General features: G+C 37.2%; 1 protein-coding gene across 1 annotated transcript; it reads right to left on the bottom strand.

Moving 5' to 3' along the window:
- Positions 1 to 359: 359 nt before the first annotated feature.
- LOC18430615 (glutamate--glyoxylate aminotransferase 1) lies at positions 360 to 26587 on the bottom strand. Its single transcript, XM_006840765.4, has 14 exons — positions 26539 to 26587; positions 25273 to 25480; positions 25049 to 25114; positions 20087 to 20204; positions 19377 to 19458; positions 17705 to 17792; positions 8003 to 8161; positions 3611 to 3784; positions 3125 to 3256; positions 2706 to 2771; positions 2332 to 2396; positions 1735 to 1826; positions 1391 to 1547; positions 360 to 652 (listed from the first exon to the last, which is right to left on the bottom strand). The coding sequence occupies exons 2-14, from the start codon at positions 25387 to 25389 to the stop codon at positions 523 to 525; spliced, it is 1446 nt and encodes a 481-aa protein (XP_006840828.1). The 5' UTR covers positions 25390 to 25480; positions 26539 to 26587; the 3' UTR covers positions 360 to 522.
- Positions 26588 to 27055: the final 468 nt, after the last annotated feature.

The following is a 27055-nucleotide window of genomic DNA, read 5'->3' as shown; positions in this document are numbered from 1 at the left end:
ATAGACTTAGGTCCTCATTATATGCAGTGTAGACTTAATATAACATCTGTTAGGAAGTGCTTCTTGATTCAAGTGGAAGGCTATACAAGGGAAAGAGAAATACCTAAAAAGACATGGATAGATGTAGAGAAAAAATATTTGATCACTTTCAGTTTTACTAAGAGTATGACTCTTAATAGAAAAGAACATAGAAACATAATTCATGTAGTTGACTTTAAGTAATTGAGATAATACTTGAATGATGAAAATAACAGTAATGATGTACAGTTGCAACCTTATTTCCCCATTTACGTCTCTCTCTTTCTCTAGACTCATCTCTATTCACCTCCGATAAGTCCAAAAAACGCATAGGGAAAATATAAAGAAGAAATTTTCATTATATAAATGCTGGTGACGTACCTTAAATATAATGTATGCATAAATCCTTGTTCAGGGATCGGTCACGAATAATCATTTAGAAGAATAGAGCATTATAACAAGACATAAGAATATTACAATGCACAAAGGACCATTTGGGTCTTTTTACATCCTTGAATAGCCCCTATGGTGTTCATATTGCTCCATGAACTCATCATTAAATTTCTTAAAGCTGGCCATTATTTCAGGCATGTCCTGTTCAGCAGGTAAAATGGTTGTTCTCAAGTGGAAAACCCTGCACGCATAGAATGGCTCATTAACCCTAAAAAATGGGGAGGGGCATAAAAGAGCACTAAAGATGGTCCAAAATCCCACAAATACTGGAAAATTTTGACCAATCCAAAAAAATGGTTTTTTTTCGTTACAGTGATGAGATATGGGTATTTTTAAATCATAGAACAATTTGAGAAAATTATGTTCAAGGAGTCGAAGCTTTTTACAAAATCATTAAAGGAGTCGAAAAAATTTCAAGTAACATTAGAGAGTTTACCTTTTAATTTTCATTTCACAGGGTACCTCCCAAAATATATATTCAAAAATACCTGAATTGCCCTTATTCAGGGCTAGGAAACTTAATCAAGCAAGAGGCATTTTTGTAATAGGACCTACTTTGACGTACAAGGTACTCCAGTCATTTAGTCATGGCAAATGGGTCAAATTACTAAATTCCTCGTACTTGTTTAGGGTTCGCAAGTTGAGCATTTTTGAGGGTTTTTTTTTTTTCATAGGTATCTTAGTAGAATGAAAATTAAAAAGTAAACTCTCTCATGTTAATTAGAATGTTTGGCCCGCGTAATGATTTTGCAAAGGGTTTTGATCCCTTATAGATACTTTCGTAAGAGTAGTTTCCTTCAGTGGTTTGCCTCCTATTCAAAATGAAAAATGGAGGCTGTATCATCTCACAAACCATCTAGGATATTTGACAGGTTAGACGTGAAACAACCAATTAAAAGAAGTAAAGCTTTCTGCTTACCCTTCTTTTTGGCCAAAACCCGACCCTGGAACTGTGGAAATGCCTGTCGCTTCCAGCAACTTCAAACAATAAAACACATCTGGGACCTTTCCAGCCCTCTTTGCGGCTTCAATTGCCTTAGGGGGTAAGCGTATTTGTGGGAATGAATACATGGCCCCTGAAAGACAAACTTCATAGTTAGCTATTTTCACGAGAGAGAGAGAGAGAGAGAGAGAGAGAGAGAGAGAGAGAGAGAGAGAGAGAGAGAGAGAGAGAGAGAGAGAGAGAGAGAGAGAGAGAGAGAGAGAGAGAGAGAGAGAGAGAGAGAGAGAGAGAGAGTGTGTGTTCAGGGAAAGAAGAACCACCTTCTGTGAAGTTACAAACAACATTTCGGCAACTGTTGAAGCCATCAGTCATTATTCGGGCTCGCCTACGAAGTGACTCAAGAATTTCCTTACTGCAAAGTCGTGAATTCTATTATTATTCTATGAAATTTTGAAAAAATATACATTCAAGCATTCATCATAAGAATACAATAGACATCAGCCTGAGGCACCCAAACTAAACAAACAACTTGTTTAAATCCATGTAGGCATGCATAGAGGTAGCTCAATCACTTCCGATGGTCATTCCTACTAGCCCATGAATTCTTCAATTGAAACTTAAGATTTCCGCTTTACATGCAGTTCTCCCTTTTTTCTTTTCTCAGACAGAAGTAAGTGGTCAAAACTTTACTATTGATTAAATTTGTATAGGGATAATGACCTTTTTCTAAAATAAATTTCCAATAAATGATTGAAAAATACAACTACAATGAGTTACAAGGATTACACTAGTTGTATGAAAGAAAAAATTTCAAAATTGGATAAATTTCCAATAAATAACTGAAAGATACAACTACAACGAGGTACAAGGATTACACAAGTCGTATGAAAGAAAAAATTTCAAAATTGGAAGTATACCTTTCTGCAGCAAATCTCATGAATGAGATATCTCCTGGTTTTGGGGGATTAACCATCAGACCCATCTGAAAATTGAAGAGACATTCAGTTTCAAGTACCAAATCCAATTAATGTAAAGCAGTCAGAGAGGCAGAGCAACATGTGCTTTAAAACGTTTTATGCACACACACATTGTGCAAACCTAGACATGCATGTGTATGCCAAGACATAACAGAGAGAGAGAGAGAGAGAGTTTAGCTATCAAATTTCAAACAATCCCTTTCATCTAAACAAAATAAAGAAATCGTACAATCTGCAGATGACATATGAACATATCTCTAGATGTACAATTCATAAATAATGTTTGCTGGGAGGAGAATGGCATTACAACTTACGAATATTTGTGCGGGAACATTAGGACTGAGTGATATGGATGAGATTTTGTACATCTCATCAACTGTCTGCACCACAAACAGAGAAAAGCGATAACAGTTTCAAAACTTCAGGACTTCTCACATAAAATGTAATCATACTAGTGTGTGTGTGTGTGTGTGAGAGAGAGAGAGAGAGAGAGAGAGAGAGAGATTTTGCACTCACTGAACATATTCACACGAGAACATGTTTATGCAACAGAATTCAAGAAGTTATAAAAACCTACATAATCTTTTGTAAGTTAAAAATAATTTTTATGATAGCAGCATAAACATGAATGATACTGTACGTGACAAGATATCACATAAATTAATAAATCAACACAAAAAAATATGAAATGAGTTATCAGCATCACTCATCAAAGAAAGAGGTAACATTAAACCTCTGGGGAAAGATTTGTCATTTCAAAGTATCCTCCACGTTGTCCGCATTCGCCCCAGTATCCCTTGGACACAGTGTGGTATGACACAAGCTGAACTTCCATGCTGATTGGGAGACCCATCTCCATCAGAATCTTGCACAATATTGGAAAAAACTCTATCAAGTTTGCTTGTATAGTCATCCATTGGAATAGCAGTAAATGAACAAACCATGTGGCAATGGTTTTATGTCTGTATACGCATGCCTCTATGTGGGTGTGTGTGTGGGTGTGTAGAGAAAGCGAGAGAGAAAGGCCTTAGCAAACAAGAAACATAGTTGAAAAGCCTTATTATCACAATTAAATCGTCTTTTCCCCATAGAACCAAGCTCATCATGCTTAATTATACCAACTTTTAAGTCATGGGCATAAAATCCACTTCAGCATTTAATGGAGAGAGAGAGAGAGAGAGAGAGAGAGAGAGAGAGAGATGACATACACAGATATTACCTTTTTAGCGCTTACAAAGGGGCGTTCATCCTGATATATATTCTGCTGATAAACTTCGTCTGCAAGAAGAGCTAAATTCTCTACATAACAGAACTCCAAGATTTCTCTAATATTGGCTGCACTCAGACATTGACCTGTTGGGTTGCCTGGATTTATAATTACCATAGCTCGCACCTGAAATCCCCCCAAAGAAAAGGTTATGAGTGACAATAGGGTTGGATGAAGATAAATGCACCTGATTTTTACATGCATACATATGATGTTGGAATTGCAGAACTAGATCAACACTACATTGGAAAAAGGACAAAGGCCTTGAAACATTGGATGTCCACAAATGCTGTATCTATGGCCTTTCTTTTAAGAAACAAGTTTTGTAACTAAGTTATTGCAATAATCTCACCATGTATTAACTGGGAGAGGTTTAAATCATGAGGGACACAATTTTTTCTTTATTTTACTAGATACACATTCATAATTTGGTTTGGTAGGTGCTATTTTAATTGGACATTAAAGGAAACAGTTTCTCTCGTATTTTAATGTGAAAGTAAAGGAATGAGATTTTTTCCTTATTTTCAAGAAATTAGATATAAAAATTGAGGAGGAAGAAGAGACTAAAGTGGCAGAGATATAAGAGAAGGGTTTTGCTCCTATCTTATGGGATTATATAGATGGCAGTATTAAATAGAGTGATGAAATTGTGAGATAGAAAAATTAGATTAGCTTTCTAGAAAATTGACAATTATGCTTCTTTAAGAGAAAATACACTTGTGACCCTTTCCAATTAAGGATTACTTTTAGGAAAAAATTTTTAATGAAGGACAATACCATCCATTTTTAGTTAGACAAGCTTGTTTTCTACTTATCTTCTAAAAATAGTTAAAAGCCAATTTTCACTATTATAAATCACATGAAAATTGAAGAAAAAGAGAAAGCTTTGAAGCTCTACAATACACAGATGCATACTACTTGTGAAATAAGGGAGTCCTGTAAGTTGAAAGCTACCATGGATACCCATTCCAGGCAAGCACATCATCCACTTCACTTAGAATACATAGGGAAAATAATAAAGGTGAATTTGCTGAAAGCTACTGTGGATACCCATTCCAAGCAAACACATCATCCTCTACCAACATGTGTGTCATGGTTATTTAGCCAGTAAAGAATCAAAGTTATTATCAAACCTAATCTTAGAGCATTGTAGTTCAATGTTTGATGTAGAAAGAATTTCACACGAAAGAAAATCAAATAATATATTGATTGAAAAATTAAATAAGGCGTCTACAAGCCATGCTTCAATGGCTCTGCACTGGTTAAAACAAAATAAGATCTCAAAACTTAACTCTCTTATAAATTCTCTATATGGACCCCTATTTATAATAAAAGACCTTGCTTAAAGGTGAAGAAATCCTATTTCTAGTTAAATAGAAGTCTTAATTAAAACAAAATTTGTAATGACATTTTGACCCGTGATTAAACAACATACTTCACAAGTACTCTAGCTTCTATTCTAAATCATCATCATATGAGCCTTATCCCAACTAACTACTTTTCTAAGCAACTTCTAAAATCCTAAAAATATAAAAACACCCTAGGATCCCTTAAAAAAAATTAAAACACGAAAAAATAAAAAATATCTCCCTAAAACTTAGTAAGAAAAATTAAAAAATAAGAGGCATCTTATCTTGCATCAGACTCCCCTGGTTGGCAAATACTTGCCCTCAAGTTTTGAAGTAGGCTAAGATGAAATTTGCATTAATCCTGCAACCTTTTTCAACCCAAACATTATGCTTCGAATCCTTGGACCTGTGGGTTATTAGCTCAATCAAAATACTACGATTATGTATTGAGAACGGGTCTTTGAAATCAGCAAGCAAATAAACCCTTTTGAGAGCACCTTGAGGAAAAGGTCATTACATGTCGATAGAGTTTGTTCTGCCACACAAATTTGTTGGATTTCCCTCAATTTAGCAACATCAACTTATCAAAATTGCCTCAGTTCAGCCCTAGAACAGACCAAGGTGCATCTTCGAGATGAGTACTAGATTCGTCGTCGAATCAACAACTTCACCTCTTGATTCTCCTTGGAGCCCTTCATTTTCTTTTTGCTCAAAGATCGTTTCAACCACGAAATTTTGTACACAATTGTAGATCCAGTATCCTTTAAGATCTTATTCTTCATCTGAGCTTATGTTGAAGATTGGTGTTGAATCCTAGTCTAAAACCTGCTGATTTTGACAACTGGATAAAAATAAAAGTTCTCCACGGTCTGCCTCCTTAATGTCATGAACTAAATTGTACTCACAAGCAGCGTGATTACCTCTTATGGTTATGAGTCAAATTATGCTTGTCAAATCAGAATTTACCATCAAATCGAAAACCCTGTAGTGATGTCCTCCACGTCTAGGTCCTCTATCACCTTCTTCTTCACTCGCTTCCTCATGTGGGCCATGAAAAGAGTTCTAATCAACATCTTCATGGGCAAAAGATCACCATCTCGCCCATGAGTGACACCCACGAGTTGTTGTGCTAACTATTGAACTTGCCCTTTTGAGGTTTGAAATATCTTCATCTTGGGCACCACATAGTAGATCTATGAGAGTTCCCCTTCCATGTTTGCCATAGGTTTGCCAATATCACAAATCCTTGGCAGAGAATAAAACACCTTAGTCTGAAATCCGTGAATTCTAGGCTAAAATCAATAATCTTTGGGCTGAAATGAACAAATTTTTTGCTGCAATCATCACACCTTGGCCTAAATTCAGCGAACCATAGACTTGATCAAAGATTCCCACCCCTGCTGACCACGAGTCCTTGGGTCTAATACCAATTGATGCCAAAAGAATTTTGCAGGGAAGAAAATCAAATAGTCTATTGATTGGAAAATAAAGAGGAAGAATACAAGCTAGGATTCAATGCTTCACACTGGTCAATAAGATTTCAAACCTCAACTCTCTTCTAAATTTTCTACACAGACCCCTATTTATAATAGAAGACCTTACTTAGAGACCAAGAAATCCTAATTCTTATTAAAATAAAATTCCTAATTAAAACAAAAATTGTAATGCTATTTTTCCTCATGATAAACAACATATTCCATAAGCACTCTAACTGCTTTTCTAAACAACTTCTAAAATCCTAAAAACATAAAAGAAAGCCCAAGAATCGCTAAAAAGACTTTAAAATCTTAAATATAATATCACAAGTTTCAAAAATACATCCTTCAATTTTAATAAGAAAAACTCAAAAGTAAGAGACATCTAGTCCTACAATTTTTTTTTTTTTTTTGTTTGAATATGTTAACTGTATTAAACTTAAAAGGAGTACAGAAAGTATGAAGCGAGGGGGCAGGATACCCACAGATGGGTTCCGCCCAAAAAAAAGGCGACCCACAAACGGGTGCCCTGTGCAAAACCATAGATATGTCAAAAAAGCTTTACATGAATCGAGCCAATATATCGATTCCAATCTGTGATAGGAGACCAAGCAAAGGTTCCCTAGAGGTGTCTAAGGTTGGCATTAGACAAGGTTGCGTCTGCCTTTGCCAGAGAATTAGCCTCACCATTTGCTTCTCTCCAAACGTGATTCCACGAGATGTGTAGATTCCTTGTGAGATAACAGATTTCTTCGAAGATACTGTCCAGGGCAATGTCTGAGGCCCAGGCTATAACACTGTAAGGGTTGCCTTCAATGGTAACATACTGCCGCCAGGTAGTATCTAACTTCCTGAGGCCTTCCAGGAGGACAGAGGCCTCCACAATAGTTGAATCAGAGACACCAATCCAAATATGGACATCACCACCATAGACACCATGAACTAAAATTACCAACAACTAGCCATACGCAGCACAACACGACTGTGACATTGGAGTATGAAAACAGAAAAAATAAAAGTTAAGTAGACTAAGCTTTATTGTCCAAAACTGTCCAACAATTTACAAGTAGCCAGATAAAAATGGGACTAAGACTTGCTGCCAATATCCAAATATCTGCACAATCTTCATGATAATGAGATTGTAGTATGAAAGAAGACATTTTGAGTAGAACAATAATCATCACATAAGGCAATAAACCAGAAAAAGCTAACTTTTGTAACAGTTGAAAAATATAAGCTCATGGGATTTGACAATGCATTTTTATAATTCCTTTGTCAAACTAAATATTCCAACCAACAAGAATGTAGTTGGAAAATCTCTTCTTACAAAAATGATTAAGGAAAACCCAGAAAGCCACAAATCTTGTTGATTGTAGAAGGTGCATTCAAGGTATTGATTGATCCAAGGGTAATTAAATTGAGAAACAGTTTTGAGCTAATAGTCTAAAAAAATTGGAAGCACTCTTACAAGACCAGAAAGGATTCAAGGAGAAGGATAAGATAAAAGAAGACATCCTCACTTCAATTCCTTTCGATCGGGCCTCACTTATTGACTGGCGTAGGTTTTTTATGTCAAGACCCCAATTCGCAGACTCTTCAAGGTAGTATGGAACAAGAGAACCACCATATAAAGCTATTGTAGCTGAGTATAGTGGATATTGTGGAACTGGAACTAAGATCTGCACGAAAATTGTCATCAGGAATCAATTAAGAGCCAAACTATGGAAGAGAAAAAATTGCTTTCGGACAGAGAAACAATAAAAAAAAGCTAAAACTATAATCCAGTCACTAAAGTACAGGTCATCATTTCAGGATTTTTACAAGGATATATGTACCGAATTCACAGCACCAGTACTTGTGCATGTTGTGTGAGTGTTTATGTGTATGTGTGTGTGAGAGAGAGAGAGAGAGAAAGAGAGAGAGAGAGCGAGAGAGAGAGAGAGAGACTTGTTGCAGTTAAGCATTAAGAGAAGAAAAAACATGCATTTTGCCATGATTTGAGCTTGCCTTGAATATTTTAGCATTCAAAAATATTATTTAGCAATGGTATAATAACACCAAATGTGAAACAATTGTCCACTGAATTTCTCCAATGCATTTCAACTTTTGTGACTCTTTCGACTTGCTAGCTTAAACCATCTTACTTGTGTACAAATATCATACTTAATTATGTAAACATATAAAGTTATTAAGCCATGACCTGAATGACTCAAATTGATACAGATTTACACAAGTTGCAAGCAAACTCCACAGAATTACTCTTTTGAGTTGCCACTAAGTCACGAGTCCGCAACCTATGGTGCAAAGTATTCCTTTGTTTTAATATAAACATGCTGCAAAATATACAAGAAGGAAAATAGGGAATTTATACAAGGAATTCATTTTTACTTTTAATGGTTATGTTCGTATGAGAGGCTTCACCATATATAGAATGGCCCTAACAATCTTGAACTCCTATACTTCTTGCGAAATAATAATCCAAGTCGATAAGTCAATAACACCAAATATACTGGCATAGAAGTAATACTTATGCAAGCGAAAGCCACCTTACTGAATAAGGCAAATAAGAAATCAATACAGTGCTGCTGTGCCCTGAATCTAGAGATCTAGATGTAAAAGTAAAACCTATCTACACAAGTGCCACCTTTCTAACTAATGTTAAGAAATAAATGCAGAAGTGTGGAACGCAGCTGCTGTGTCCTGCATATGAAGGCATGATTCTAGAGCAAAATCATGAAGTACATTAAGGCCCCAGTTGGATGGCTTTTACAATTCCACTGAGGAAGGTGGTCATTTATCAATATGTGAAAAACAGGTTTTTTCAGATGTTGTGGACATTTTGGCAGTGTTTTGTAATAAGCAGGGGTACAAAAGATACTCATCAGTGAAAAGTGGAGTGGACCAAGGAAAGCAATTCTTCACTACTAATTAGGAAAAGGAATGAATGTCGCGATTTATTATTAAATGGTCCATCCAAATAGAGCCTAATCATGTAGTACATAATCTTGACATCAAATCAGAATGGCAATACTGTTGTAGGGTATTTTTGACGCACTTGCATCCCTAACACGAATAAAGGAGGATCCAATGGTAACCTAAACCCACAGGTACCCAAAATGCCTAAGGACTTCGGAAGCCCTGACTAAATAAGCCTAATTTTAGAAGAATTCCAAAAGGTGCTAGATTGACCTCAAAAAGCATGAGAAGGTAGCGTTTGATGACCCAAAGATGCCTGCCAAGTTTCGTCCCAATCCAATAAAGATAAGACAGGTCAATATGAAAATTACATTTCATAGTGCCACTTTCTAACATGTTGAAAAGTACATCATAACTGGAGCTATATTGTCAAGGTCTCAAATGAGCACCAGACCACTACCATTGGATTCAAAAGGCCAAACAAACCCCAAATATCAATTTTCAGCTTACTTGGACACTTTTGGACCATTTTAAGCCCAACTTATCCAAAATAGGAAGGTTTTACACTATTTTTGTGCAGCCTCAATGAACCAGTTCCCATAAATGGATATGCAAACTGTGTTTCTTGAAAATGGGAATTGTTTGGGAGGGCATAACTTCTTCACCTTGAACCCAGTTGCGCCCAAATTTCAGATGTCGTGTGTCTCATCAATGCACACTTTTTGATATATGGGATGCATGGTAAGGGCTCCCAGATGGGGAGAAATCTTAGAGAGATGTTGCTTGAAAAACATGAAAATGCAGAATTTTTGAGGCATGAGGTCCTCTTACTCCCATGGCCATTCCTTAAAGCCCCGATGTCAGATAGGCCCATGAATGAGTCCATTGCGACCGTGACTCGAAGGGCATCAATTTGAGGTATGATTTGCATGGGATTGAGGTCAGGAAGGTACCTGATTTGAGTTCGCAAGAAGGCATATTTTCTGGTCACCAGAATCCCATTTTCTTGTTGTTGGAATCCCAGTTTCGGTGACCTTCAAAATTAGAAAAGTGATCCTCCGATCTCCAAATCGGGGAGTTTTCGTTGCAAAATGGTCACAACGATTTTCCCTTGGATTCGTGATAAAGAAAGTGACAAAAAACATGGCAAAATGAGCAAGATCGAATAAGCGAAATTTCAAGAATATGGGTTTGGCTGTATTTTGGGATCAACCTCAAAAATTTGATTCAAGCTCAATAAGGGATACCAAATCACTCATCTCAAGACGACCATAATTTCTATGATGATTGATTGTCCAAAATGTCACCGTAGAGCACTGAAAAAGGCCTCGAGGCATGGCTATGGCAAGAGGCCCCTTTTGAAGGGATAGTTTTGTCATTTCCATGATTCTGGCCAAGGGCAAAATGGTCATAATGCACAAAAACAGGATTGATTATTTTATTCATTTTAATGTCTTTCTTTAGCAATTTTATTGTCTTTTGGCCATCCACCCTTGTTTTGTGGAGATCACATATAAGTACTTTATGTCATTTTGTAACCCTAAGCTTCCTAAGTTGGAAAGTTGATAAAAAAAATCATAAGCTTTGCCCCTTTGAGCTTGAGTTACTTTCTTACTTCAAGAGAGAGGAGAGAGAAATATTTTGCTAGTGAGAGAATACCCTTGGACCACCCTAACCCAACTTTGGACCACACTACCCATACTACTCTAACCCTAGACCGTAGACCACACTAACCATACTCCATACCACTTATACTCTCCCAACCATAATCCATATTCCCATTACCATAAGTAATAGTCTAGCTTAAATCATAGTCCTTAGATCACCTTACCCAACCCAAACCATCTATACACCCTAGCTTAATCCATCCAAGCTAGTCTACACCCTAGCCTTTGCCCAGAAGACTCAAGTTTCTCAAGAGCATTCAAGGAACCGTGGGAGCATACCTAACCGGCGGGTTCAAGCCACTACCTCACCCATCTAGGTACCCGATCTACCTCTCTTCTCTCTCTTCTTTCTCTTTTATTCTCTTCTCTTCCTCTCTCTCTCCTCTCTCCCCCTTCTTTTTCTCTCAATCTATCCTCTCTCCTTTCTTTCTTCTCCTCTCTCCCTTCTTTCTTCTCCTCTCTCTCTCTCTCTCCCCTTCTCCCTCCCTTTCTCTCTCTTGCCCTCCATCTAGGCCGGCGGCCATCCCTCTCTCCCCCTATCTCTCTCCCTCTCGTCTGGATAAGTAGCCAGGCAGCCATCCCGACCCTCTCCCCCTCTCTTCTCTCTCTTTCCTCTCCCTCTCTCTCTCCCTCTTTCCCTATCTCTCCCTCTCTCGTCCAGACATGTAGCTAGGCCGCTGGCGCGACCCTCTCCTCTCCCTCTCTCTCTCCGCTTAATCTGGACCAGCGACCAAGCCGTCGGCCTGACCCCTTCCCCTACTCTTCTATCTTTTCACTCCCTCTCTCTCTCCTCTCAATCTGAACCGACAGCCTGACTGTCGGCTCGACCCTTTCCCCCTCTCTCCTCTCCTTCCTCTTCCCCTCTCTCTCTCTCTCTCTCCCCCTCAATCTGGACTGGCAGCCAGATAGTCGGCCCAACCCTCTCCCCCTCTCTTCTCTCTTTCCTCTCCCTCTCTCTCTCTCTCTCTCCCCCCTCAATCTGGACTGACGGCTAGACTGCCGGCCCGACCCTCTCTCCCTCACTTCTCTCAGTCTCTCTCTCTAACTCTTCTCTCTTTCTTCTTTTTTCTCTCTCATCCCTCTCCTCTCTCTTTCATTCACCTTTTCATCCGGATCCCTTTTTGCCTTGGGGCCTAGTACTTCGGCTGTTGTAAATTCCTTCAGTGGTCTACAGATGGATACCTGGCCGAGCATTGAGTGGTCTTCTTCTCTCTTTTCTCGTCTCTCTTTCATCCCCCTTATTGTCATCCGAATCCCTCTTTGCCTTGGGGCCTAATACTTCCGTCGTTGTAAATTCTTTCAGTGGTCTACGAGCAGATACCTGGTCGGGTATTGATCAGTCTTCTTCTCTCTTTCCTCGTCTCTCTTTCATCCACATTTTCATCCAGATCCCTCTTTTGCCTTGTGGCCTAGTACTTCAATAGTTGTAAATTCCTTCAGTGGTCTACGAACAGATACTTAACCAGGCATTGAGTGGTCTTCTTCTCTCTTTTCTTGTCTCTCTTTCATCCACCTTTTCATCTGGATCATTCTTTTCCTTGGGGCCTAGTACTTTGGTCGCTGTAAATTCCTTCAGTGATCTACGGACGGATACCTAGCCAAGCATTGAGTGGTCTCCCCTCCTCTCTTTCAATCTATTCTTTGCCTTCAGCATCTACTTCTTCCTATTTCTTTTTCTCTCTTCTTCTCTTTTGCAATCTCTTCTTTTTCTTCCTCTTCTTCTTCCTTCTCTCCTTCTTCTTATTCTTATTCTTTTCTTATCTTCTTCGTCTTCTCTCTTTTCCCTTTCTCTCTTTATTGGCCCACTCATTAGGAGGCTCTTTTGAGGTTCATCTTGCTTGGGCTCGACCCACAGTATCGTTCCTTAAGAACCCTTCGGGGTATTCAGGCTTCGGTCTGATACCTTTCTGTCAATCGTTAATACCTCTTAAGGGAGGTGGCGCTGAAAGGCTATCGAATTGACGAGTGGTCTCTTCCTCTTTTTCTCTCTCTTAATCCATTCTTCTTCTTATCTTCTTCCTTTTCTCTCTTTTCACTTTCTTTCTTCATTCACCCACTCATTAGGAGGCTCTTCTGAGGTTCATCCTTCTTAGGCTTGACCCACAGTATAGTTCCTTAAGAATCCTCCGAGGTATTTGGGCTTCGGTCTGATACCTTTTTGTCAACCGTCGATGCCTCCTAGGGGAGGTGGCGCCGAAAGACTATCGAATTGACGATTGGTCTCTTCTTCTTCTTCTTTCTGTACTTCTTCTTTTCTCTCTTCATCTTCTTATCTCTCTTAATCAATTCTTCTTCTTCTTCTTCTTATCTTCTTCCTCTTCTCTCTCTTCCCCTTCTTTTTTTATTCACCCACTCATTTGGAGGCTCTTCTGAGGTTCATCCTGCTTGGGCTTGACCCACAGTATAGTTCCTTTAAGAATCCTCCGAGGTATTCAGGCCTCGGTCTGATACCTTTCTGTCAACCATTGATGCCTCCTAGGGGAGGTGGCATCGAAAGGCTGCTGAACTCATGAGTGGTTCTCTCTTCTTCTCCTCCCTCTTCCTTCTCTTCTTCTTCTTCTCCCTCTTCCTCTTCTTCTTCTTCTTCTTCTTCTTCTTCTTCTTCTTCCTCATTTTCATTCATCTCCCTCTTTTCTTGGTCTTCCCACTAAAACCAGTCCCATCGCCCCCCTTTCTTTTCCTATTGCTCGTAAATATCCTTACGACAAGCCAGGGGTTATTGACCCGTCAACCAACCATCTCATACGTGTGTATTTACTAAGGCACAGCATGAAGCAAGGGAACTAGAGCCGAACCGAGCCGAGAGGAAAAGGGGCTTTCCGATTCATGATCTGAGAGGGCTGTTCACACGCCCGGGTGTGTCACGAACCCCGACCCCTGAGGTAGGTCCCGCCTCACACCCTTTAAAATCTTTCTTTTGTTGGCTTTAGCTGCACACACGCACATCGTGACCGTGGTCTTGAGAAAGGGTTTTTGGGGTTCGAGTAAAAACCAGGGCTGACCAGATACATGGATAGGGAGATTGAATACCAAGAATTATGTAATATACAAAATACCAAGACTTCTTGATGTAGGAAAATTGAATGAGAACAGAAAAACAACAGCAATTCATGTCAAAGACAAGCAATAATTAAAAGAAACCAACGTTTTTTTCTTCCCTAAGCCAGCAATTGCAAAAGCCTGGGGTTTATTCCTTCCCTTTTCTCTGAAGGGAGTCACATGAATGAGCCTCCACCCCCCCACGCAACACTTTTATTCTTTCAACGTTCAAAAGACAATAATTTTCCATACAAATGATAAATTGACCTGCATGTCCTAATATACGTGACTTTTAAATAAATGACACTGACAATAGATAATATGATTAAAAACATCTTAACTGGTCCATCGATTAGAAATAGTTGAAATTAAATGTAAAATAACCAGAAAATATCCCAAATAATTGCTCTTCTTGTTCTACTTAGAAGCCCAACTATAGTTCACATCCTCCAAATTGTGTTAGAATTGGGACGAATCTGCAGTTTTCATAGGGGCTACTGATCAGTTTTTCAACTTGCTGCACTATCTGCATCATCACTGTCCCCGGGTTGAGGAGAACTCACCCTCGAGTTAGGACCTTCATCTTTATCCATTTTTGGCCCATGATACTAGTACAAATCATAGTTGTTGGAGGTGGGAATGGGATCAATTCAGGGAACGCCAAACCTCCATAGGATGGAAGCTCCCTAGGATTAGGATAGACATCCATACATCGAACAAGTTAAGGAGCTAGATCCTAGCATACCTGGGACTGAGATCCCATGTCACTGGGATCAAGCTTTTGGCTTGGGGGGGGGTCTAAGCTCCACTACACATAAAAGGAGATCAATTAATAGTATATGATAAAATTAGGATCACGTCAATGCCTTTTTGATCCATTATCATGCATCTTACCTTATTACCAATGTTATAGTTATAGTACTCCAATTTTTTCAATAATACGATTTAATAATATCATAAATTAGCTTCCAATAACATTAAAATGTTGTTTTTTAATACGACAATCCTAGTATAGCGCGATTTGATATAGACCACAGTTTAACAAATTCTAAAAAAATGAATTTGTAATATCAACGAGAGGAACAGTAGTTCAATTAATAGTATAGCTCCTCTCCTTGGAGGGTTTCTAGAAGCATGTAGATTGAGATCCCATTTTATAGGGAGCGAGATCCCTATTTCTCTAAACCCAGTTCCCTCTAAGATCTCTTAGAGGAACCGCAGGATCGAGTTCCTAAGGTGGGACCATGACCTTACCCCCAAGGTTCCCACAACTATGGTACAAATCAGCAATGATGAAGATATCTGAATTCTCCATGTGTGAAGGCAAAGAAACCTTGTAAGCATTGTTGCCCATCTTCTTCAAAATCTCAAACAGTCCCACCTTGCGATCATTCATCTTGTTGTATTTGCCTGTTGGATGTCTTCCCTTCTTGAGCTACACCATCACCCAATGTCCCACATTAATGAGACTCAAGATCAAGTCGTGCCATGTTACTGCAACCTTTAGACATTGGATCAACCATTTTAAGGCCCATTGGGTTTGTCCTACTTGTAGTACATAAGCACAACATACTTAGTCCGGAAGACATCGCAGATTACTCTATCTTGAACTTTGAAGCGACTCAAGATTAATGTTGCATTACTCCCGAAATTTCATTCAGCTCGCACTTAGTGATTAAATACAAGGGTTCTCCAACGGAAACAAAACAATGACTGAAGCTGAGCCCCAACATCAGGAATCACATAATCAACCATTCGATGGGCATCTTTATGTTGAATTCACTAACAAAAAGCTCATAGGAAAATACCACCAAGCCCTTGGGGGGCACCTCATATTATATCCCATATTCAAGGCAAGACATCAAAAAGAAACATCCTTACTACCACTCTCATCTCCTTGATCCTCCTTGCCTTCACCTTGTTGTTACCATTGATAATATTGCCCACCAAATCATCATCAACGATAAGACCCTTATCAAAGATTGGTTAACCCATGAAATCACACCAATCATCAAGGATTTGGGGGAAAAAGTCCCTTCCCAGTTCCTTGTCCACTACTCGGGGCTAATCATGCTGTGCTAGTGGTCACTAAATGATACTCTAGGACCTTCTTCCTCAGGTCATCATAAACAAGGTCTCCATCAAACGATATCTTGTTGTGCTCTTCGAGAAACTCCTCAGCAAGGTTCACAAATTTTTTATTCGGGAACTAAAGTCGAATTCTTGAACACTTAAAGTACTTAATAATGTTGTTGATTGGGCGATTCAGGAGGCTAGAACCGCTCCCAACACCCACAATATCCAGTAGTTTGGATGAACTAGGATGCCTGAAGAGCTATCTAGCTACTAAATTCCATTTTTTTCATTGAAATCGCTTCCACTAACACTTGTACCACCTTGGGCTGTGCTCCCTTTGGTGGGCACCTCTACTGAGCTTCAACCATAATTGCTAAGTTGTAAGCTTTATCTAAGGTCCATAACATCGTAAAACCACCACATCTTGTATAGATGTTCTCAATCCTCCAATACAGAGAGCTAAGGACTATTCTGCTCTTTAAACCACACCATTACGAGCCATCAACTGATAAAATTCCTCAATGCACTCCTATACGCTCTTTTCTCCCTGACGAAGAATATTTATCCTATGATAAAGGGATTGTACATAATTTTCAGGTAGGTAGTTTCCTAGCCTTCTTGTTGAAGAAAACCTGAACTCTGATACCAAATTGATATAGGAAAATTGAAGAAAAATATAAAAACAGTAGTAATTCAGGCCAAACACGACCAATAAGTCAAAGAAACCTAGGGTTTCTTCCCAAACCCAACTAGGGTTTTGAAAGCCTAGGGATTTTCCTTCCTTTTTTTTGAAAGAGAGTCACATTAATGAGGCTCTAATCTCCCAAGCACCAGTTTTATATCATTTTTAATATTCAAAAGACAATAATTATCCATACATAATAATAAATTGAACAATATGTCCTAACTTAAGTGACTTTTAAAATAAATCATAGTAACTATAATAAAATGACTAAGAAGTCCTAACTGGTCCAGCAATTAAAAATGACATAAATTAACCCTATACTAACAAGAAAATATCCCACAAAAGGCTTGCTCTTCTTGTTCTTATTGGAAGCCCTCCTAGGTTTCACATCTTCCAATTATAAGACCACTTTGTCCACTTGTTGCGCTTTACGCATCATAACTTATTGAATAGATAAAATACCAAGACTTATGGAATAGTCATCCTCTCTCTCAGGAGAGTGACAAAATCAAACTTCCAATAAATTTATGCAATGCTATGAAGAAAAAGAAAGGTACAATGATATTAAAAACTATTTTACTTGAGTTACCACCTATTAAAATGTCATGCGATTATTTAAATTGATTGGGACAAGACTACAAATGTTGAACAAAAGTAACAAAGACTGAATTGGTCCGGTCATCATGGTAGAAATAGCTCATACTTTTGTTTACTTGAATGACATTAGCCTGCCTGATAGTACTAAAAGCTGTTCTTTCTTAGGAAACTGAAGCATGGAAAGATGCAAAGTCTCTGAATATAATAAGAGACTTTATAAATCTTTAGGGAGGAAGTAATACCCCATCCTTGTTATTACGGATTATGGCATTCAAGATCTGCATTACACCTTTGCTGGCACCATCAGTGAGATATATAAGTTCTGGATCACTACAGAAGATACAACAAACACTGTCAGGTTCTACATCTAGAAGTGAATAGAGTGCAGAGAATCTTCTTGTGAGAAATTACGTATGCAATTTGTATTTTAAAATAATAAATGTAGATTAATTTTTTGACTCTCTCTCTCTCTCTCTCTCTCTCTCTCGCTCACACACACACACACACAAATCCGTCACACACAAGACATTTCTTATTTATAATAATTCAGTTGATTATGAGTTCAGCAAGATAGTTCCATTCTGTTATAAAAGGGGTGGGGGGTAGCAAGAAAATGTAGAAGGTAACAGGGATTATCTCAGAATAATATCTATTTTTTCAAAATAAAGTCTTGCCAAAAATGGCTTTTTCTGTTATAATATCCATTATTTCCATTCTACCTGTTAAAATGGTGTTATAAAGGAAATAAGGGCCATTATATCTATGGTGCATTCTCTTGCCCATTTCCCTGATATAATTTCATGCCGAGGGGATGTTTCATTTATGACTGCAGTTATTTGGGCTCATAAATTTGACTGCAAAAGATGTCAACCAAAACCATGTCTTAGAAGTTGTAATTACAATATCTGTCGAACTTTGGGGAAAAAAAAATCCCAAATTTAGCAATTATTCCTTAATTATTTCCAAATGTCAATTCTGACATAAAGTGGCAAATCCCTGATATGTACACCAATTATATGAATGTTGGCCACTAGGACCATTAAGCATGGCAGGATCAACATTTTGAGAATATTTTGCTTGTATGTTAATGACGCTCTGCATCCTATGTTTGTAACCCAATCAAAAACATCATGCAGGTTTTGAATCTTCGCCACAAGCATGAGGTTTCAGGTTCAAATCCAATTTCACAACCCACTATAGAAGTCTCAGCTGTCTCGCAATGCAAAAGGTTGGTTTAAAGATGCTTGTGAATAATTAAAATATCTACGCATATGAAAGCATTTGATCAAATGTTTGTTGAAACATCAAAACTGAAATTTACACAAGATCTTTTAAGTTTTTCATTTCTCTTTTAATGCATTGGTGTGGTTGGTCATTAATATACAGTTGTTTGCAGGATAAGATATCAATGGTTGGTGATTCGCCTCTTTTTGTTATAATTGAGAATTGCATGATTATGGTCTTCATTAAAGAAAATCCTCCAAACAACTTCTTTTATTTCAGGAGAGAGCAATTATTGGTTTAAAGTCTAGTAGCTGTCACACCATATAGCAAGAAAATAGAGTTCCAATGATAAGACACAATCTGGTTGCTCCGTTTGAACAAATCCAAAAAATATTTCAATAATCACAGAAGAAAGAACAAAAAATAAGTCTTATCATGGAGAAATAAAGCGAATGAAAATGACAGTAAAGACTGTTGAAAACATTAACGCTCTTTTTTCTCTGGATTAATTTCTGTTTCTTTTCTACCTAGAATTGTAAATAATTTTCTTTTGGAGTGATAGAAAAAAAAAGAAAGTTTTAAAACAAAATAAGCAAAGAGAGAGATCAAAAAACATCAAAACAAAAGCCATCACATACAATTATGTTGAGAAATAGTCTATTTGGGACACTTCATACCAATTCAGATTACCTTGGATAGCCATCACGTCTTTCAATAAACTCAGCTACTTCCTTTCTTATCCCTGGGAGACCTCTAGAATCACTGTAAGCACCTAGTAGTACAAAAAATCGTAATCAGCATGGTACAATTATATGTTGTCCTGCCTGATAATTTTTTTGGTTATGTATGACCAGGTTTTGTCGGGTCCAGTCCCGAGTTGCAGTGCCTCCTGAACAGAAGTAGGATGGTCAGAACCAAGAGCAGTTTGTCCTCCAAAACACACTTTTTGGCATGGAACTTGGCAAAACAATAGAAACGACAATGTGATTTTGTAGAAAGGGTTCAAAGAACACAACAATTAAATGGACCATGGAAAACCGTAGTCCATTAGAGTCATCACCATTCAAGGAAATGGTGGACAGTGTTAGAGAATGAGTGGGACCACCCAGAATTCCTATTCCATACTTAACATAACATCAAATCTATAAAGACGGAATAATAACCTTATGATAGAAAAAGATTTAACCATGTGGATTTGATAATACATGTAGGGCACTCTAAAGTTCGTGTTTTGATTGGTTTCATAATATTTAAAATATCAGCTAACAAAAGTACTGTTTGAGAAACATGCAATGCTATCAGATTGTGGAGGATGCAACCCTGACAAATACTTAAAAAGAAAAAAAAAAAGAGAAAAGAATGAGTGCCATGCATGTATTTAAGTGAATCTTAAAACATACCCAAACCACCAGATGTCATAGCAAGATAATGTGTTGCTCTTGCGATAGCATCCGCAGGAAATAGAAGTCCCACATTAGGATCATCTAGCAGGAATGGTGCTTGACATAATGCTACCACCTGAAAAAAGCAATGTTCAAACAAAAAAAAGTCTGATTGGGTAACTTGAATCTTTTAAGCCTTAACACCAAAACTAAGACTTGAGTAAACCTTCTACCTTCAGGCTCTTGACGGTCAATTAAAATGACAAATTTATTATCAAATAATAAGTCCTTCAAATAATTTGGAGCATCTAGTCAGGACCATATGGTCTATACCAAAAGGTATTAAAGGTTCATGAAAATAATCAACCAAATTGCAGAGCGGAGTACCTTTGTAGCATATCCAGGAAATGTAGGAGCAATAATTATTGATGTTTAATAGACTCACATAGGTCCGTAAGTACAATAACACAAAAACTAGCTTCAACTAGAATCTAAGTTGTGCCACCAATACTCTTAAATAGTTCCATACGCCTCAAATCCAAACCACCAAACCAATGTCACATCACACATCACCCCAAAAACCTGTCCAGCTACAACATGTCCTTCAAAAATTCTTTCCCCACCTTAGGGATGCCAAGCTACAAAAGATTCATCAACCCACATTCCTATCTACTAAACCATTCTAGCTTTCCAAGATGATCCTCAAAATTTTCAATCACACACAACTAGTGCCACTTCCCAGAAAGGGAGAGATTTAATGGCCTAAGCCACCTAGTACCTAACCTACATACTCATTACACATGCATATAATTCTTGAACATTAAATTGGTGAGTTAAACATGGTACCATTAACTCTCCTTTTTCAAATTCTTTCGGCCAATTCTTGCTCGCTCAAAAACTTTGACAAAATATTCACCTCAAATTTAATTAAAAAAAATATGATTTCCACTTTGTTTTAGCCAAATAAGGAAAATTAAGAACATATATTAGAGAAACTAGCTGAACTTCTGAATTCCTAATATTGATGACCATGGGAAGTTGTTTCAAAATTTATAAATTTTGACCTTTTCTTGTATTAAAAATGGACAAGGAATCGATACAATGAGGAAACTAATGAATCATTTTATTAGAACAATAAAACATCAAAGCCTTTTAAAAACCCTAAATGTTGCGTATTGTTCTACCCTTGATAAATAGTTCATTAGGTCAGCGCCAAACAAGAGAACATCAGTTAGAGTGGCATAGTTGACAACGAGATACCAAATATTCGAGCTTGGAACCTAATTTCCTCCCCATCAGCAATATATGATGACATGCAAAGTTGTTTGTAAAGCCTTATAACTCAATTAATTATCAAATAAGTGGGACTAGTACGCATGTCAGTACTTGAAGACTAGACAAGTAATATGAATTTTAGCTATGTTACATGGACTCTTCAACAAGGGTCCCCGTACTTTTGTCGAAGACGTACTGACATGCGTACTAGAACGGATTCTTCTGGACTCGCAATTGGATTGGGTGACTTTGGGAAATGGAAGGTATGGCAGAGCACTACACCTAAGACCCAATGGCATGGTGGGCAAAACCATAGGGATTTCAATTTTGGTGTTGAATTAAAAGCATTTGTGATCCATCATATGTTTCGTGCATTATTATTTTTTACTTTAGAATCGTGGTGAATCATGTAAATGACACTTCTTATCTTCCATGATATCATTAATTGAGTATTATGAACTATTTGCTAGTCTTTATAAGTATCTATCATATCTATCATCAAATGATCAAAACTTAGAAGAATATAAACAATGATTAAAAAAATGCTAAGAACATAGTAAGTAAAGCTAAGCTTAAGGTATATGATGATCTATACAATAAATTGGGAACAAGAAAATGTGAAAAAGATGTCTTCAAACTGGAAAAAATGAGAGAGAAAGTGTAAGAATCTAGATCATGTTAAATGCATTAAGAGTGAGGATCAAAAGTTCTTCATGAAGGAAGATGAGGTCAACAAAATGTGGAGAACTTATTTTTCAAATTTGTTAAGTGACGAACATTATGGGAGCACAGGGCTAGGACGAACCTTTGACATACATAAGATCGGAGGTCATAGATATATTTGTAGGATTAGGATATCTGAAGTCAAAGAAGCTTTGAGAAAGATGAAGATAGGAAAGACTTTAGGACCAAATGGTATCCCAATAGTTTTGGAAGGGCATGGGAGAGATTTGTGAATTCTGGTTAACCAAGCTATTCAACTAGAGGTCGACAACAAAGAAAATGTTAGATAAATAGAGAAAAACTTGTGGTATCTATTTACAAGAACAAAAGACACCTATAGAATTATACGAACTATCGAAGGCTCACACTCATGAGCCAACTATGAAGCTGTGGAAGAGAGTGATTGAGTAACGACTAAGACAAGAAACGAGTCTTTCAAAAAATTAGTTCGTTTTATGCAAGAGAGCTCAACAATTGAAGCTATTTCCTATTTAGAAAACTGATTTGAGAAGTTTAAGGAGAAGAGGGAAGACTTCCACATGATCTTTATTGAATTAGAGAAAGCATACGATAGGGTACCTAGCGAGTTAATTTAGTGGGTGATGGAAAAGAAATGAGTCTTTAGAGGATACATTGACATGGTGAGAGATATGTATGAGGGTGCACTAACTAGCGTGAGGACAACTAGTGGAGAGACAAGTGAGTTTTCAATGACAATAGGTCTATATCAAGGCTTAGCATAGAGCCTCATACCTCGTTCTTTTGGTTATGAGCAAATTAACTAGGCATCTATAGGATGAAGTATCATGGTATATATTGTTTGCAGATGACATAGTTTTGATTGATGAGACTAGAAATGACATAAATTTAGAACTTTAGAAGGATGCTCCAGAATCTAAAGTTTTAAAATTAGTTGGACTTAGACAAAATATATGGAATGCAAATTTAGTAAGAATAGGATTGGAAACGAGGTAGTCATTAAGATTAATGACTAAGAAGTACGTACAAGAGAATATTTCGATATATGGGGTCGATATTCCATAAGAATGGAGAGATTGAAGAAGATGTCATAGATGGAACTAGAACTGGTTGGGCAAAGTTGAAATGTGCTTTCAGAATTTTATGTGATCGTCGTATACCAATGAAACTGAAGGGGAAGTTCTACAGAACGGTTGAGATGAGGAATTAAGATGGACGAGTAGCAAGACAAGAAATGATAGAATTCGGAATGAATATGTCTGAGAGAACCTAGGGGTGGCCCGAATATACGACAAGATGACGAAAAATAGACTTAGGTGGGTTGGCCATGTGCAATGTCGACCTAGTACAACACCGGTGAGAAAGGGTGATCTGTTTGAAGTGGAAGACTCTAAAAGGGTAAGAGGAAGACCTAAATGGACATGGATGAAAGTACTTAGAAGGTATATGGTGACTTATGGTCTAACTAAGGGTATGGCCCTTGATAGAGTAGAATATCACAGGATTTGTGTAGCTGATCCCAAATAGTTGGGATAAGGCTTGGATGATGATGATGATTAAATATAGGGATTGTACTATGAGACCATTTACTTTTGGTATAAGGAGGTCACAATTATTTTTAACCATTGGATGTGAAATCCAATAGATTGAAGTCTGTTATGACATTCGAAAAATTTTATTTTGGACTTTGTGCTCAATCATTGACACATCCTTAACCACCCAATTTCACATCTAATGGCCTAATAATAATTGTGACCTCTTTGTATCAAAAGTGGTCTTATGGTATAAGGAGGTCACAATTATTTTTAACCATTGGATGTGAAATCCAATAGATTGAAGTCTGTTATGACATTCGAAAAATTTTATTTTGGACTTTGTGCTCAATCATTGACACATCCTTAACCACCCAATTTCACATCTAATGGCCTAATAATAATTGTGACCTCTTTGTATCAAAAGTGGTCTTATTATATATGGAATATATACATTTACATATGTATGTATATATCTATATATATGGGTGTGTATGTGTATAGCCGTGTCGCCAAATATACTTTTACAAGTATGAAAAATCTAACACCTCGTGCCTGTGTCCTGCTCCGACACACACACGCATATCCATGCAACGTAGATAAATAGTCTGAAGCCAAAAATCCATAAAAATGAATCGTACCCTTACGATGCATAACCAATTCTCAAATGAAGGGATAAATGACTGATAAATCATTTTAATACAATTTAAGAAGGATAATTTGAACATGTCGAGCTCACATCTTGGAATGATAAGGATAAATTGAATGACTAAACACCTGGTACTACATGTTAATAAGAACAAGATCATTTTCTCATGTGGGTTTGATATGGCTAACCAATGTATAATACTATCTTTTGTAGAGAATATTTGTAAAGGGTTCCTAGAATTATCATAACATAGTTGCTCAAGTATGCAACGCAAAACACAACATCCCAATTAACAACCTCATATTTCTCACCGGGCACAAAAGAGCATCAAAAGAGATACACTAGAAATTCAAACTTAAAGCATTGCATTGTGGAATAATACGTTTTAACCTGCAATTTGAGAAGGATTAGACGACTTGTATTATTTCATCCCATTTCCATATTAATTGAAATTCAACGATAGAAGTTAAACAGTGTTTAGGAGATGGGATGACGTCTTGTAGTGTTGGGGCTTAAAGCTCCCTTAAAAAAAAAAAAAAAAAAAAAATGGTGACAAAGAGTGGCTTGGAGCTGTTAGTCTCAATCTAAGGTTTAACCTCACAAAAAAGAGCACAAACCAACATACATATTCGCATGTGCATGAGTGCGTGGATGCACACACAGGCACAAAGCACACACACACATAGGGAGGGAGGGAAGGGGGGGAGAGAGAGAGAGAGGAGAAGAGAGAGAGCGAGAGAGACAAACAGACATACATGGCAGATACCAAAGTCTTCCTATTCATTTGACTAAAGAGGAGGCATTATTAAAATAATCATGAACCTGGCGAGGAAAAGTCAGTGGCTTCTGTCCCAGAGCGTGGGGATTACCAACATTTGTAAAAATAATCTGCAAAAAAGAAGTACGACAGTGAAATAATGGAAGAACTGTCATGCAATATAATCATATGCCTCCACATACATACATACGTAAGACATACACACACACACACAACCACACGCATGTATGTATGTGTGGTTGTATGATTTAAGAAAGATAATGAAGACCTTTTTCCCTTCTTTTTGAAGCTCAGAAGCACGAAGATATAGCTCTCCTCTCACAGCATATACAGACTTCTTCACATTCTCATTTAGTGATTCATAATCTAATGGCTTTGGTGCCATGATGATGCGGCTATTATTGAAGCTGCCAATAAAGATAAGGATGTGTACTCCTTTTGCTACAATAGTCCAACGTTTAACCTACAACATTAGCCTGATAAAAGAAAACAAAGAGGATGTTAACTTAACTATCAAGGAAAAGAAGAACTATAAATATGAAACAATAAGAGTGTCGCAATAGTAATCATGCCCGTATGTCTACAAACAAGGGTCCTATTCTTTTTCCTTTTCATGGACAATGATCATAATCGATTTCATAAAACAAAAGCAATAAACAAAAGGAGGCAAAGAAGATTTCACCTTTATTTTCTTTTCCTTTTTTAATATTTCATCAGTTCAAACAGGGTAGCATTGGAGATGAGATATAGTTAATAAATTTAGATAGTATATCAAAACAAACTGTTAACAACCTGACAAAATTATCAAGGCAGATGACAATCAATATATAAGAAGAGAATAGAAAATTTGATGATGGGCTCATTCAGGAAAACCCAAATTGTACTGAAGTATGACACACTAAAACATAATAGCAGGAGACATCCAAAAATGTCTAAAGACATAAATTATGATGCTGACAAAAAAAATTCAAACTATTCACTAAATTTCAACCAAATTGGACTAGAGAGAACAAATTCCCACAGGGAGAAAGTAAAACTAAGAAATGACCAAGAGAAAAAGGTAATTAAACAAGAGACTATACCAGAAAAAGTCCCAATTAATTCGTAATACGAATACTCAAATTATTCATATCATAATTTCAAGACTTGCCTAAACAGTAATTTCACCAGAAAAGTAAAATAGAAAGCACTTACAACGTCAAAAAGACAGAATAAAAAGAATCAATTAATTCTACGTATCTTATCAAAGTAATGTCACTTTTCTCTCATATTATAACTTAACCACTCACGAACAAAAACACAATAACAGAACCCATATCCAGAAACAAAAAGATCCCAAAAGAATCTGCAAAAATTGGGACAACCAAGAGCCAGAAAAATGAAATTCACCACACTAAGAAGCTCTTTTAAACTATAGAAATTTCATAACAATTTGGTAAGCAGAAAATACAGCTTGAAAAGGTACAAGAAACTCCAGAAACATTCTATTACTTGCTGATTGATAAGGAATATAAGAATATGGCTGGAGAAATACCTAGAAAAAGGAAGGGATAAGACCTTCTCCTTTGAGCACAGAGGAGAGCAGTGTAGTATGAAACCGTGATCACTTATTTAGCCTCAGTTCATGAGAGATGATGATATCTGGATATGGAAACACCGCAACCACAGATTATATTAAAGGGAAATTCATAATGGAGAGTTGTTGAGAGAGAATGGAAGACCACAGCCACCGAAAATAATAATTAAAATTTTCAAATGGAGTGTTTAGAGAGAGAGATGACATATTTTATTTTTTTTGTTTTTTGAGAGTAGAGAGGAATAAAATAATTAAAAGTTTCAAATGGAGTTTTTAGAGAGAGAGAGGTGGACATATTTTTATTCTTATTTTATTTTTTGAGAGGAGAGAGGAATAAAATAAACTTAAAAAGGTGCATGGGTCGTCGACTGTTTGGTCCAAGCTCACTGTGTCATGATTCAAAAGCGACTTTCTTTGGCTGGTAGCAGTCCGCTCGCAGCGGAAGTCTTTCGTTTCTTGTTTGCCTTTTTAGGGC

This window comes from Amborella trichopoda, chromosome 3 (genome assembly GCF_054954075.1).
Source record: "Amborella trichopoda isolate Santa Cruz 75 chromosome 3, AtrichopodaSantaCruz75HAP2 v2.0, whole genome shotgun sequence".
NCBI lineage: Eukaryota > Viridiplantae > Streptophyta > Magnoliopsida > Amborellales > Amborellaceae > Amborella > Amborella trichopoda.
Note: the sequence above shows the minus strand (reverse complement) of the source record. Positions and strands in the feature narration are given on the sequence as shown.

Coding starts and splice junctions, on each gene's coding strand:
- LOC18430615 (XM_006840765.4), bottom strand. CDS start 25,389: ATGGCACCAAAGCCATTAGATTATGAATCACTAAATGAGAATGTGAAG. Junction 8,162..17,704: donor TCCGTAATAACAAGGATGGG/GTATTACTTCCT, acceptor ATTTTCGTGCAG/ATCTTAGTTCCAGTTCCACA. Junction 653..1,390: donor GGTTTTGGCCAAAAAGAAGG/GTAAGCAGAAAG, acceptor CTATGCGTGCAG/GGTTTTCCACTTGAGAACAA.